Below are 15,199 nucleotides of genomic sequence, written 5' to 3'. Positions count from 1 at the left end.
AGATAACATCGTAGTCTGATCAACAGAGTAGAGGATCTAACTCTTCAACCGCACGGCCCTAATTCGAGCCAGCCATATATCCCATGGGCCACTGACATAATGCAGTGCTTGATGTCATTGAGCCTTGGGGAGCACACTCAGAGCAGTGTTCGGAAGACAGAGAAATGGAGGGGGACTGTCAGGGTGGATGAGCCTCTGGAGTGGTCAGTTCCCTGGAGCTCAAGTCTCAATAGTCACGTAATGCTACAGTGATTCTGGCTATTCATGCCACAGAACGGATGGTTTTCACATATTGGTTCCTTGTCATTTAGCAGATATATTTCATCCAAAGCAAATTAGAGCACACAAAGCGCAGGGCCAGTCCACCTGGAGCAAATCTGTGGTCAAGTGTGCAATAGTGATAGAGTTCTCTCAAACCCCTTTTTCCACCAACATGGTGCTGTGCACAATCTTATTCTGTTCAAAGTGAATACACTGAGAAAAATGTGGTTCAGTGCCTAAAAATGTGGCTCTGCAACGGTCCCTTCAACCTGCTGGTCTCAAAACAGTAAGCACCTAACATTTGAGGTTAGGCAGCGGGATAATGCCATGCAGTATTCAAAATGCAAAACAAAGCTAAGTGTCTACACCTCAAATGTGTGATGCAACACATTCAGCTGAATGTGTCACATTACTCTTTTTGTCGCACTGCTACTCCTCAAGTTTGATTGCAATGCATTTTGCTTGTTCTATACTAAAATAAGTTACATCAAAGCTAATGCTATCATAAAGACGCTGAATTAAATTAATTTGGATGTTCAAGTATTTTATCAAAATGAATAGTAAGACTTGAAATCAAATACTGTAATGTGCTATGCATGTAGTAATGCAGTACGTCATCAGTTTTCAAGCTTTATTCAAGTGGAAATGTGAGCACCAACACAAGCACTATTGTGAAAAAGGGGTATCAGTACTCGCCAGTCCAGTGGTTTTCCCATCCTAGAATCAATGTTTGCATTACCAGAGTCACAGATACAGTGCTGTGGAAAAGTAATCGCACTCATCCTGAATTCTTCTGTTTTTGAATAGATCTCATATTAAATTGTTTAAAAAATTCATACAAAGTCTAACATAAATCAAAGGCAATCTGAGTAAAAACTAAATACAGTTTTTAAATGATAATGTTATTTATTGAAGCAAAAAGTTATCCAATACCAACTGGGCCAGTGTGAAAAAAATATTCAATAAAATCAACAACTAAATAGAACTTTTTCAGCAACATGAAGTTGGCTAAAAGATCTCACCCATTAGTACACTATGCCAAGGTCGAAAGAAATTCCAGAAATAAGGAAAAACTTGATTGATATACATAATTCTGGAAAGGGTTGCAATAATTGAGGGGAAACATGAATTCTGCTCACTACCAGGTCATCAGTCTGTGAGTTGAAGCTCAAGCGCAACTGGATTATGCAGCAACACAATGATCCAAAGCATAGGAGGAAGTCCACCTCTAAATGGAGTGGTGGTGGCGTAGTGGACTTAAAGCACATAACTGGAAATCAGAAGGTTGCTGGTTCAATCCCCACAGCCACCACCATTGTGTCCTTGAACAAGACACTTAATCCAGGTTGCTCCGGGGGGATTGTCCCTGTAATAAGTGCACTGTAAGTCGCTTTGGATAAAAGCATCTGCCAAATGCATAAATGCAAATGGCTCAAAAGAAGCAAAATTTTAGTTTTGGAGTGGCCTAGTCAAAGTCCTGACTTGAAATTGATTGAGAAGTTGTGACAAGACCTTAAACGGGCAGTTCATACTCAAAAACCCTTCAATGTGGCTAAAATAAAGCAGTTCCAGAAGAGTGGGTCAAAATTAAACCACAGTGTTTTGAAAGACTGTATTTTGTGTTTACTCAGGTTGCCTTTCTTTTATGTTATATCTCGTTTGAAGATCTAAAACTATTTAGCATGAAAAATACACAGAAATAGAAGAAATCAATAAGGGGCAAACACTTTTTCACAACACTGTATATGATATTTACTGTCTTAAGGGACATGAGAAACACAATTTTAATGATTATAAGTACATCTGTCTTTTTTAAATAGATGCAGATAAATAGAGGCTAGAAGTTTAATCTTGATAAGCTGATATTTGTCTTCTGAAACCAAACTACCTGTGCATGTGTACATGTATTTCTCCCTCTGTTTGATTGCAGGCAATAATGACTGCATACATTTATCACAATAAGAGTGATGTACCACAGTGTAGATTGAACATAAATGTTTTTCCAAGACAGATAGCATCAGTCTGCACATTACTCTAGGACTGTCATTTTACGTCTGTCATCTAGAGATCTGGCAATGTAACACATTGCCACTTAAGAGCTGATTCAATTTTATGGATCATAAGATGCAAACCTCTCCTAGTGCATAACTGAATAATTGATTTCCATGTCAAGGAGCATTAGATCATTTTAGTAACATTTGTTTTTGTGGATTTAAAAATGCTGCAGTCATATCTATTTCATACAGGTGATGGATCTTTCAATAGGATTTTTCCTGATTTGCTTAACATATTGAGGCTGCAGGACAGCCCTCTACAGTGCAAGTAAAACACTTAAATATGCAACCAAATTCACGCTGTGACTAAAAAATGTCTACCATTGACCACTGGCTGGTAAATGTTCAGGTTTCGCTTGCCATTGATTGAGTTGTGTAAAGGGGAAGAAGTTTAGCACCAGATACTTTCACTGTATGTTGTGTCACATGAGTGCTCTCTAAGGAAATGCACCTTATGTGGCTGCAGTGGGTCCCAAGTTGTCCCGGATGTCACCATTCTTTAGAGCCATGATATATGCTACAGTTGCATTTTCATTGTACTTAACAAGGTCAACTCTGATTTTGTCAAAACTTTTCCACTGACGGTTTTCTAAACATTCTCAGTTTTACCGCATATAGCTCTACAGACCAGTCTAATGCATCTGTTGAATTTAAACACACAAGAGTAAAAGTTTAGTTTGATATATAACTATAAAAAAACATTAGTGTCCACATCTAATTTAAAGAAACAAGCTATTCAGATTCACTTAGATTAGTTAAAAGTGGATATAGCACTTCCGATAATATAATAATGGCATATCACGCTTAATTCCTCCAGTTGTGCCTTGCTTTTATAAAAATGTTTTCTAAAAGTATTCTTGTATTCTGAATACGTTACTTTTTATTTTATGTATTTGGAATACTTAATACATTTAAGAGAGTATTCAGTATTAAGCCCAGAATACTTTCTTAATGTAAACCTGCCTACAACCTTGAAAAAACTGTAAGCAAGTGTACCTAGTAGAATTAGTGCTGTTTTAAAGGCAAAGGGTGTATGAAGTGGGTGGCTGTGGCTCAGGTGGTAGAGTGGGTTTTCCACTAGTCGCAGGGTTGGCGGTTTGATTCCTGGCCCACATGACTCCATATACCCAAGTGTCCATAGGCAAGGCTCTGAACCCCAAGTTGCTCCCAATGGCTAGCGCCTTGCATGGCAGCTCTGCCGTCATTGGTGTGTGAGTGTGTGTGAATGAGTCACAGTGTAAAGCGCTTTGAAAACCGATAAGATTAAAAAGTGCTATATAAATGCAGACCAAGTTAATTGATAAATAACAATATTAGTGTGTGTGTGTGTGTGTGTGTGTGTGTGTGTGTGTGTGTATATATATATACATATATACATATACATACATACACACATACACACACACACACACACACACACACACACACACACACACACTATAAATATATTTTTGGCCAAATGTTTGGAACAGTGTACAGATTTTGCTCTTATGGGAAGAAATTGGTACTTTTATTCACCAAAGTGGCATTCAACGGATCACAATGTATAGTCAGGACATTAACTCTTTCCCCGCCAGCGTTTTTAAAAAAAAGTTGCCAGCCACCGCCAGGGTTTTTGACGATTTTCGCTAAACTTTAATGGACCGCAGAATATTTTCTTCCATGAATATATGAAGATGCTATATATCACAATAAAGATCTGAGCCTCTGCTTTTAGGCAAAAAAAAAAACGATTTTATTTTATCTTCATTTGTTCTTTTTTTATTGCGACTTGAACAGAGGTCGATTTGGCAAAAAACAACATTTCAGACAAAAAGCTGATAAAAAGGCATGTTTATGTCTGATATTTTGAGCTTCTCAATACTCCACTTTTTCATGTTTGAGACGATCGCAGTCTGTTTCTTTGATCAAAGAGTTGCGTACTCTTTCAAAACATGCGGAGGGGTCTTCCTTACCGTATAACACCTAAAACACGGAAACCCGGAAAATTCCATGTTTGGCGGGGAAGCGTTTTTTCATAAAACACGGAAAATTCTGTGTTTGGCGGGGAAAGAGTTAATAACATGAAAAATTACTATCACAATTTGAAAAATATTTTCAGAACTCCTTAAACTACTTCAAAGAGTTCTCATCAAAAAATCCTCCATGTGCAGCAATGACATTTTTCTTTGCAATTCTTCCCATAAGGCCTGCACCCCCGAGTCTTCTCTTTACTGTTGTACATGAAACTTGTGTTGAGTGGGTAGAATTCAATGAAGCTATCAGCTGAGGAGATGTGAGGCATCTATTTCTCAAACTAGAGTCTCTGATATACTTGTATGTGTATATATATATATATATATATATATATATATATATATATATATATATATATATATACACACACACACAGATATAGTTGTAGATCTGGCCTTCCACATCTCTTTCTGTCCTTGTTAGAGCCAGTTGTCCTTTGTCTTTGAATACTATAGTGTATACCGTTGTATGACATCTTCAGTTTTTGGCAATTTCAAGCATTGCATAGCCTTCATTCCTCAAAACAATGATTGACTGATGAGTTTCTAGAGAAAGTTGTTTCTTTTTGCCATTTTTTACCTAATATTGACTTTAAGACATGCCAGTATATTGCAAACTGTGGCAACTCAAAAACAAACACAAAGACAATGTTAAGCTTCATTGAATGACTCAAATAGCTTTCAGCTGTGTTTGATATAATTTTCTGTGTTTGCAAGTGATTTTCTAGTACCAAATTAGCATGATTACTCAAGAATAAGGTGGTTGAGTGATGGCTGCTGGAAATGGGTCCTGTCTAGATTTGGTCAAAAATAAATTTTTCAAATAGTAATGGTGCTGTTTTTTTTACATCAGTAATGTCCAGACTATACTTTGTGATCAGTTGAATGCCACTTTGGTGAATTAAAGTACCAATTTTCTTCAGAATCAGCTAAATCTGTACATTATTCCAAACTTTTGGCTGCCAGTGTGTGTGTGTATATATATATATATATATATATATATATATATATATATATATATATATATATATATACCTATATGTCGTGTCAAAAGTCTGGCGAGTGATTTTATTTTATTATTTTACCCTCACCTGTATTTTGATTGGCCATGAGAAGTTGCTGACATATACATAGAAGGTGATGTTGGGGTTGCTGTGGAAACTGAATTTCTCACAGGAGAAACTGTCTCTGTGCTCTTTGATGTTGGTCTTGGACACAATGGGGATCTCTTCCCCGGAAATGGTGCCAGCTTTAAGAATAGAAGGCGATTGATTAATTATAATGGCATACAGAATATAAGAAAAGGCATTTGATCATTTAAACACAGAGCATTCAGTTTATAAATGCCAATGACCATAAAGAGTGAATTGAACACTAGATTTTGTGTTCCATTCACTTACAATCATAAGCATGAAAAGGTGAGACAGCAAGTATTCAAGTTTGGTATGAATTTTTGTCTTTGACTGAATTCTTCTTTAACTCAATTCTACAGTTGTATTCAGTAAATTCAATTTGAAAAGGACGTTTGACCAATGAGGGATCTTATTGCACAGATTGGCCTCTTAGCTAAAAAAATTATTTGGGCAGTTTAGCATTAAATGAGTAGTTCTATGAGTAGAATATTCTCAGATTATTCACTTACCCTGCTGCCATCCCAGATGTGTATGACTGTCTTCAGCAGAACACAAATAATATTTTTTTGAAAAAAGCTCTGTTGGTCCTTACAATGCAAGTAAACAGGTGCCATCAGGCTGCTGGCTATTTGAAAGTCCAGAAGGCATATTTAGACAGCATAAAAGTAATCCATGCAACTCCAGTCAATCAATTAATGTCTTCTTAAGCATATCGATAGGTTGGTGTAAGAAACAAATTGATAATTAAAACTTTAAAAACCCAATACCTGCCAGCAGTTGAGGCATCAGTGACTTAAGCGCTATGGCACGTTTACGTGAAGTTGTAAGCGTGTTCTTTGTATACAACAGAGGAACGAACGTCACGCAATAGTTAGGCCATTTCAAACAGAAATACAGTGCTGGGCGGAAGCAATGATTTTAAGTTAAAAACATTTTAATTATGTATTTGTTTCTTACACCAACCTTATCAATTTAATTCAGAAGACATTAATTGTTCGAAGTGAATAATCCAAGAATTTTCGTTTTTGGGTGAACTATTCCTTTAATACATTTTTAATGTAAATAATTTTCATGCCTTACTTTTAGTGTGACTGCCCATTTATGTTTTCAGAGCTCTTAAATAAAGGTGAATGCAGCACCAGTAATCAATAAACCTGACCAAATACAAATGCCTAAGACTTGTTTATCTGATTGTTGATATGTTTTGTAAAGGAGAGAAAAATAGTTTTAAACCAACCTCTCAGAATAAGAATTTCATTATCTATTTAAAAAACATGAGAAATGCAGAATGAAACTATAATGTAAAAATGTCTTGGGGGAGCTACAATGACAAGCAGCTTTTGTCCTGTTTAATCAGGACCTTTCAAAGTTTTTTGAAGTCCTCCACTGAAACGCTCAAAGTCTCACCAATCGTCATTCCAAACCACCACTATGAAACAAAGCCCTCAAAATGACAACCAAAATGCCGCTACGTGGCAATGTTTATCTTAATTGAAATCGTTCAGTGCTCCTGAAGACGCCTCAGCCCCAGAATTCAGAGCTGCACACTAGACTATTATTAGAAGCCCTTCTCAGGGGAGATTGTCTTTAAACAGAAAGACACCACTCCAAATATTAATTGAGGGGAGCAGGGAGGTCGAGGAGGAGAGGGGTGAACCTGTTTAGAGAAGCCAGAATGTCAAAGTCGAATTAAAAAAATTGGCTGGTGACCATTTGAAAGAAAAGTTGATTACAAAAATAAACAATAGAGGAGAGGATGATGGCAATGTCCTTGAGTGTCTGTCTGTTATAAAATACAAAACATGCCCATGAACACAGTCAAAAAGGAATGCATCATCATCTACACATTGTAAGCAATCTGTTAGCATGTGAATTATGCATACACATTCCTTTTGTATGACAATTGTAGAAGATTTGCTTAAACATGCTAGCTTGCTGGAAAACAATGACAAAAGCCAGAAATTCAAACAAAAAATAGAAGCAACACAAATGGAAAGGGTAAACTGTACCTGTTGACCCAATGGACCATGTGATGTTCAGATTGAAGTTGTTTGATGCATTGATGGACATGTCCAAGTTCTTACTAGTCTGCAAACAGAAAAAGCAAGCAAAACTGAATCATTTCAGGTAATACAGTTACAGTTCTTTCATAATACTTTAAAGATCCTATGAAATAAACAAAATAGGAATGTAACCGCTTTTAAGCCATGTATTTAAGCTTTAAGGCAATATACTGTATATGCTAGCATACTCCTAATGGTAACAAATTATCTTTAAGTAGATATTTGCATTTAAAATTGACAGTCTTTTTCTTCTGGGAAAACGGGGCAAAAATATTACGACATATTTTGCATTAATGTGTGTATCCACACACCGATCACCATCTGGTGGTGAGTTGGGTCAGGGGGTGGGGAAAGACTCTGGACAGACCTGGGAAGCCCAAGCGAGTAGTGCGGGTGAACTGGGAACTTTTGGAGGAGGTCCCTGTCCACGAGATCTTCAACTCACACCTCCGGCGGAGCTTTTCAGGCATCCCTGCGGAGGTTGGGGACATTGAACCGGAGTGGGCAATGTTCAAAGCTTCCATTGCCGAAGCCGCGGTGGAGATCTGCGGCCTCAAGGTTTTAGGGGCCGCAAGGGGTGGTAACCCTCGAACACCGTGGTGGACACTGGTTGTCAGGGAAGCCGTACGACTGAAGAAAGAGGCCTTCCAGGATTTGTTGTCCCGGAGGTCTCCGGAGGCAGTTGCAAGGTACCGACAGGCCCGAAGGGCTGCGGCCTCGGCCGTGAGGGAGGCAAAGCAGTGGGTGTGGGAAAAGTTCAGCGAAGCCATGGAGAAGGACTTTCGGTCCGCACCAAAATGCTTCTGGAAAACCGTCCGCCACCTTAGGAGGGGGAAACGGGGAACCATTCAAGCTGTATACAGCAAAGATGGGACGCTGTTGACCTCAACCGAGGAGGATATTGGGCGGTGGAAGGAACACTTTGAAGAACTCCTAAATCCCAACACGCCCTCTATGGTAGAGGCAGAGCCGGAGGATGATGGGGGATCAGATTCTATTTCCCTGGGGAGGTCACTGAGGTAGTCAAACAACTCCGCAGTGGCAAAGCCCCGGGATTGATGAGATCCGACCAGAAATGCTGAAAGCTTTGGATGTGGAGGGGTGTCATGGATGACACGCCTCTTCAACATTAGCGTGGAAATCTGGGACAGTGCCTAAGGAGTGGCAGAACGGGGTGGTGGTTCCCCTCTTCAAAAGGGGGATCAGAGAGTGTGTGCCAACTACAGGGGTATCACACTTCTCAGCCTCCCTGGTAAAGTTTACTCCAAGGTGCTGGAGAGGAGGGTTCGGCCGATTGTCGAACCTCGGATTGAAGAGGAACAATGCGGTTTTCGTCCTGGCCGTGGAATGACGGACCAGATCTTTACTCTCGCAAGGATCCTGGAGGGGGCCTGGGAATATGCCCATCCGGTCTACATGTGTTTTGTGGATCTGGAGAAGGCGTATGACCGGGTCCCCTGGGAGAGACTGTGGGAGGTGCTGCGGGAGTACGGGGTGGGGGGGTCCCTTCTTAGGGCGATCCAATCCCTGTACGTCCAAAGCGAGAGCTGTGTCTGGGTCCTCGGCACGAAGTCGAGTTCATTCCATGTGGGGGTCGGTCTCCGCCAAGGCTGCGCTTTGTCACCAATCCTGTTTGTGATATTCATGGACAGGATATCGAGGCATAGTCGGGGTGGGGAAGGTGTGCGGTTCGGTGGGCTGGGGATCTCATCGCTGCTTTTTGCAGATGATGTTGTCTTCATGTCATCATCGGTCCGTGACCTTCAGCTCTCACTGGATCGCTTGGCAGTCGAGTGTGAAGCAGCTGGGATGAGGATTAGCACCTCTAAATCTGAGGCCATGGTTCTCAGCAGGAAACCGATGGAGTGCGTACTCCAGGTAGGGAATGAGGTTTTGCCCCAAGTGAAGGAGTTCAAGTACCTCGGGGTCTTGTTCACGAGTGAGGGGACAATGGAGCGGGAGGTTGGCCAGAGAATCGGGGCAGCGGGGGCGGTATTGCACTCGCTCTATCGCACCGTTGTCACGAAAAGAGAGCTGAGCCGAAAGGCAAAGCTCTCGATCTACCGGTCAATTTTTGTTCCTACCCTCACCTATGGTCATGAAGGTTGGGTCATGACCGAAAGAACTAGGTCGCGAGTACAAGCGGCGGAAATGGGCTTCCTCAGAAGGGTGGCGGGCTTCTCCCTTAGAGATAGGGTGAGGAGCTCAGTCATCCGTGAGGAGCTCGGAGTAGAGCCGCTGCTCCTTTGCATTGAAAGGAGTCAGTTGAGGTGGTTTGGGCATCTGGTAAGGATGCCCCCTGGCCGCCTCCCTAGGGAGGTGTTTCAGGCACGTCCAGCTGGGAGGAGGCCTCGGGGAAGACCCAGGACTAGGTGGAGAGATTACATCTCCACACTGGCCTGGGAACACCTCGGGGTCCCCCAGTCAGAGTTGGTTAATGTGGCTCGGGATAGGGAAGTTTGGGGCCCCCTGCTGGAGCAGCTGCCCCTGCGACCCGACTTCGGATAAGCGGTTGAAGATGGATGGATGGATGGATGGATGGTGTGTATCCAAATGTTTGTTAATTAAAATGTCCTCTAGAATGAGCGCGTCCCCTCCCCCAATACCCCCTACCGGTACTTCTGACTAGCAATAGCAAGTAGCATATCAATGTTTACAGCTGTGACGTAAACTAAAGGCTATTATCTATTTTTTTAAAAAGGCACAAGACCTATGGAAAAAGCCTACTGTATGTCAACACAAGAAAGACAACTGTGCTTAACAAGTGATTTAATGTCAACAAAATGCTTCCTACTGACCATAGAAGACTTTTGTTTGACCATTACAAGCTGTTCAAACCCTTTAGCCGTTTCTGTTCTCAGAACAGTAGAAGACTGACCTGTTCAGGAGTGGCCATGAAGTTAATGGCAGTGTAGTGCTGGTCATCTTCTTGAAGCAAACTAAAGGTGAACTGGTAATCAATCAGCAGGTTATCTGTTCAGACGAATACATTGTTAATCATCAAATTAGTTTTTTAACATTTTTACATGATCTCTATTTAATGTTGATGGATGGAAAATTATATTTAAGAAACATCATGAAAGAGTGGTGCACATTCACATATACAATAAGAGGGCTACTTTGAAAAGCTACATGAATCATCAGTCACCTTAATTGTACTAAATTAATGCCGCCTTCTCTGAGTACTGTATGTCAAAGCTTTAACAAGCATGATTAAACTCAACTGTTTCGAAAATATCTCCATGTAGTTGAGATCTAAATGCTTCTTAGTTACATAAAAGAACTTGCTGACCTTTACCAGAACCAGGCCAAAAATGCCAGAGTTTGACCTTTTGATCTAAAACAATGAACTCACAATTTTAGATAATTTTCAAAAAAAGCACTGTAGTGTACTGTCATGTGTTAGGTTAATCTTTTTCAAGGTCTTGGCATCTCTTTAACACATCATTTCAGCAATAAAATGTTTGGATTGTTTTCTAAACTCCTGGGCTGTTAAATGACTGAATGCTGCCACAGGCAACTCCCTGAGAACAGATGACTGTTTAAATCACAATATGGCACTGTAAACGTCACTGTAAAATGTCTTTTACTCCCCATCAATCCGAAAGATGTCTTTATAAGCTTTTAAACAATTCAGGTGGAACACCAAATTAAGGTATCATATTTGCACTTATTCCTTGATTTTTTTGCCTGAATATTATGTTGCATTCAGACACATTAACCGAATAGTGTTGATCTGTCAATCACTGTTATCAACGAAATTTGCGGTAGATGCAATTGATGCTATCCTGAAGTTAAATAAAACAAATTTACAAAAACCTAAATCATCTCCCTGGTTGCTCTTAAACCGTTAAAATGTAAATATGCTGCATTTTTTCAAAAATTAAACTGAATGGTGAATCTAAACTGAATCTCAGTGAACATCATAAGTCAGTTTTAAGAGAGATGTCAGCCACACAGTTGTAAGCTATCAAAAACTTTTAAATATTACAAAATGTAACATGTTAAAGAGTTTTGTTGTAGAAGGGCAAGTGCACACTACAAGACAGTAGCTCATTACCCAATGCATTTTAAAAACTTGAGTTTTGTCATGTTGGTGATGATTTGGTGCACACTTTAAACAACGAAGTGCCAACTAGGTGGGGCAGTTGCAAGATCATTATCCTCTCTGACTGTAGCTGATGTACATTCAAGAAATTCTGTACTTACAAAAGCAAACAAAAGCATATAGCAAAGTGAATCAATTCTTGACAAGTCAACAAACAACATTAACGAAGGGATTGCATTCCTATTTGCACTGAATTGCACAAAACTGAAAAGAAAAAAACAACAACAAACAATGTGAATGAGTTAGAAGTGGACCAGATACTGGGCATAAGTGACCACTTTATTGGGTACACCTGTACACCTACTTATTCATGCGATTATCTAATCAGCCAGTCATTTGGCAGCAGTGCAATGCATGAAATCACGCAGTTACGGGTCAGGAGCTTCAGTTAAGGTTCACATCAACCATCAGTATGGGGAAAACGTTTGATCTTAGTAATTTTGACTGTGGCATTATTGTTGGTGCCAGGCGGGCTAGTTTGAGTATTTCTGTAACTGCTGATTTCCTGGGCTTTTCACGCACAACAGTCTCTAGAATTTACTCAGAATTGTGCCTTAAACAAAAAACATCCAGAGAGAGGCAGTTCTGCAGACGGAAATGCCTTGTTGATGAGAGAGGTCAACGGAGAATGACCAGACTGGTTTGCGCTGACAGAAAGGCTAAGGTTCGATGTGTTGTGCATTCTGAGATGCTATTCTGCTCACTAGAATTGTACAGAGGGGTTATCTGAGTTACAGTAGCCTTTCTGTCATTTCAAACTTGTCTGGCAATTCTGTTAACCTCTTTCATCAACAAGGCATTTTTGCCTGCAGAACGGTTGCTTACTGGATGTTTTTTGTTTCTGGCACCATTCTGAGTAAATTCTAGAGACTGTTGTGCATGAAAAGCCCAGGAGATCAGCAGTTACAGAAATAATCAAACCAACCTGTCTGGCACCAACATTTGTCCCCATTCTGATGGTTGATGTGAACATTAACAAAAGCTCCTGACCTGATTCTGCACTGCACTGCTGCCACATGATTGGCTGTTTAGATAATCACATGAATAATAGGTGTACAGGTGTTGCTAATAAAGTGCTCGGTGAGTGTACATCCACATCATAAGACTGAAAGATTTTGCATTTTTGATCCAAACTTTGAACTTAAGTCAAAAGATTCTATATCAGTGGTATGTTCTTATAGAGGTGTGCTGAACACTGGCCAGAGATATGTGTAATCCTAGTCCGAGAGAATTTGATGTGACCAAGAGTTGCCTGAAGCTCTAAATGGGTCTGGAGGTCTGTTTTTACAGAATAGATTTACTTAAAACATGAGCAAAGCAATACTGACAGAGCACAGTTAGTGTACTACCTAGAGCTGCCTCTAGAAAATTCCAAATGAAACCTTGCATGTGAAAGAGTGAGAGCTCATACTGCCTACTGGAACAGTGTACACCAATCTTCTTTAATTAGCTCAAATCACTTAACATACTCACTCTGACACATTCACCAGTCTTATATCTCTGCCACTTCCCCCTAAAGGACACTATTTGAGAAAATACGGGAGAGCGATACTGTACTCTTCTAAGCAAAGTAATTGGGCTGGAAGTCTGTGAGTATATACACTCCATCTAAGAGGTGCAGAAGGAGTGCAGTGCATGGAAAAGGATTGAAAATGTATGGCTTTATTTACTGCTGAACGATGACAATTGGGAAAATGCTAGCAGGTTATGCAAAAATTTAAATTTGATGTCCTAAATGCTACTAAATTCATTTAGCCATCTCAGACTCCATGATCACTGCTGATAGTAACTGCAAAAAAGCACACACAGAGAAGGACAAACGTACACTAGGGAAACAGGTTCTTTCCGATATACAACAACACTGCCCCCTAGTGCTGAGCTTCTGAGTTTCTGCTCACACACACTGAGATGATTCAACATGTGCTTAAGCATACTTTTACTGCAGATCTTCTAAGAGATGATGAGAGGCACTAAAGAGCTCTAACTCAATGTCTTGATCTTCCCAATCAGACTGTCTCATATACCACTTGTATCTATGGAATCATTTTCCGGACATTATTCAAAAGGAATTGCAAATTGAATTTGCAATTGCGTTTTCAATTTGTTGACGCATAAAATGTGACATAATCCAAACGCAATTGCAAACCGCGCATTACCGTTTGCATTTTCGTTTAAGCGAACGCACAGTGACTGCCAGATTTCAAATGGAAAAGCAAAGTCCGTTTGCAACTGTGTTTCCCATATCTTACGAGTTTTGGCCCTGTCATATTTAAATAGCAATTTCAATTACCACGTCTGCTTTTTCACTTTCTCAGCGTCGCGTATGTAGCCAGCCAAAACTCAAATGGAATACTAATTCCTTAGTATTTCCATTGACGCCTTACACGGAAACCTGTCAATCAGGGTCAAGGGTGGGATTATGCTATGGGGCGTGTTTGTCTTGGGAAGAGACGTCACTCACAGTCGACGGTCAAGATCAAATAAACCGGCGTCTGTTCAGGGCATCACCTCTTTATTTATTTTGTATTTATTTTAATGTTTATTTGACAGGGACAAATGCATAGAACATTGCTTTATAAAGAATAGGCCTACAAAGTAGATGCCACGCATACATGTTTCTAGCCATGACTAATTTGCAACCCCTGTCCCTGTTTAGGCTTATAAATTTAAAACAAAAATTACAGCGTATTGAGTTTAAGATTTATAATTAATAAAATACATACAACAAATACATCCCATATATGAAATAAGATATGGGCTTAAGTAGATGTGGAAGTCACTATAAATCAAAGTCTAGACACATTTAACAATACAAGAACACAAAAGGGTGCATATGTCTGTGCGTGCTCACATATGCAACATTATGTTTGTATGCATTGTGTTATGTCCTACGGAAGCGTATTGCATTCACTTGAGAAAAAAAAATCTACTCTGTTTTTCTGAATTAACGACTTAATTATCTCAGAATTACGAGATAATTTTTCATGGAAAAAAGTTTTTGCTCTGTTTTTCTGAATTAACGACTTAATTATCTCAGAATTACGAGATAATTTTTCATTAAAAAAAATATTGCGATCCCTCAAAATCCTGCCAGGAGCTCTATTTTAGCTGGATTGCATGGAAGTAAACATGTCCCGCCTTTCAAGTTTAATCCGGTTTTATTTTACTTTGGGTCTGAGACAATTTATAGAGATATATTTTAAACTTGGCCTTCAATACAAAGACATTACTGTCTATGACATTTGTAATACTGTCATGGCTGAGACACGCTTTGATCTTCCAAAGGACACTAATCAAGCAATAGACTTGTACTTGCATTTAACACGAGAACTACCGGAATTCTAGAACTACTAGAATGGCCATAGTGGTCATTCTGACCGTTCATACTAGACTGTACAAAATGTCATGTCATATTTACATTCGAAACTTCTATTGAGTTTTAGAATGAAGCTTCTAATGTCTGTCGTCATATTTTATGGCGTAATCACCCTAAAAATGTATTGAATAAAATAGAATAATATGGATCAAATGGAGCCAAGCTGAACGCAGATAGTCCTACATAATA

The 15,199-nt window shown here is 39.7% G+C and overlaps 1 protein-coding gene across 2 annotated transcripts in view; it reads right to left on the bottom strand.

Annotated features, from left to right (window-relative positions):
- The window catches only part of LOC127633481 (attractin-like protein 1), a 142,425-nt gene that overhangs the window by 72,019 nt on the left and 55,207 nt on the right, over positions 1-15,199 (bottom strand). For both annotated transcript variants that reach the window (XM_052112626.1, XM_052112625.1), the window contains exons 22-24: positions 10,405-10,499; positions 7,473-7,551; positions 5,422-5,579 (exon numbers count right to left, since the gene is read on the bottom strand). In XM_052112626.1, coding sequence (XP_051968586.1) covers positions 5,422-5,579; positions 7,473-7,551; positions 10,405-10,499 — 332 coding nt within the window. The remainder of the gene's footprint in view (positions 1-5,421; positions 5,580-7,472; positions 7,552-10,404; positions 10,500-15,199) is intronic.

The sequence above is a fragment of the Xyrauchen texanus genome, chromosome 40 (genome assembly GCF_025860055.1).
Source record: "Xyrauchen texanus isolate HMW12.3.18 chromosome 40, RBS_HiC_50CHRs, whole genome shotgun sequence".
NCBI lineage: Eukaryota > Metazoa > Chordata > Actinopteri > Cypriniformes > Catostomidae > Xyrauchen > Xyrauchen texanus.
This window is presented reverse-complemented; position numbering and strand designations above follow the sequence as displayed.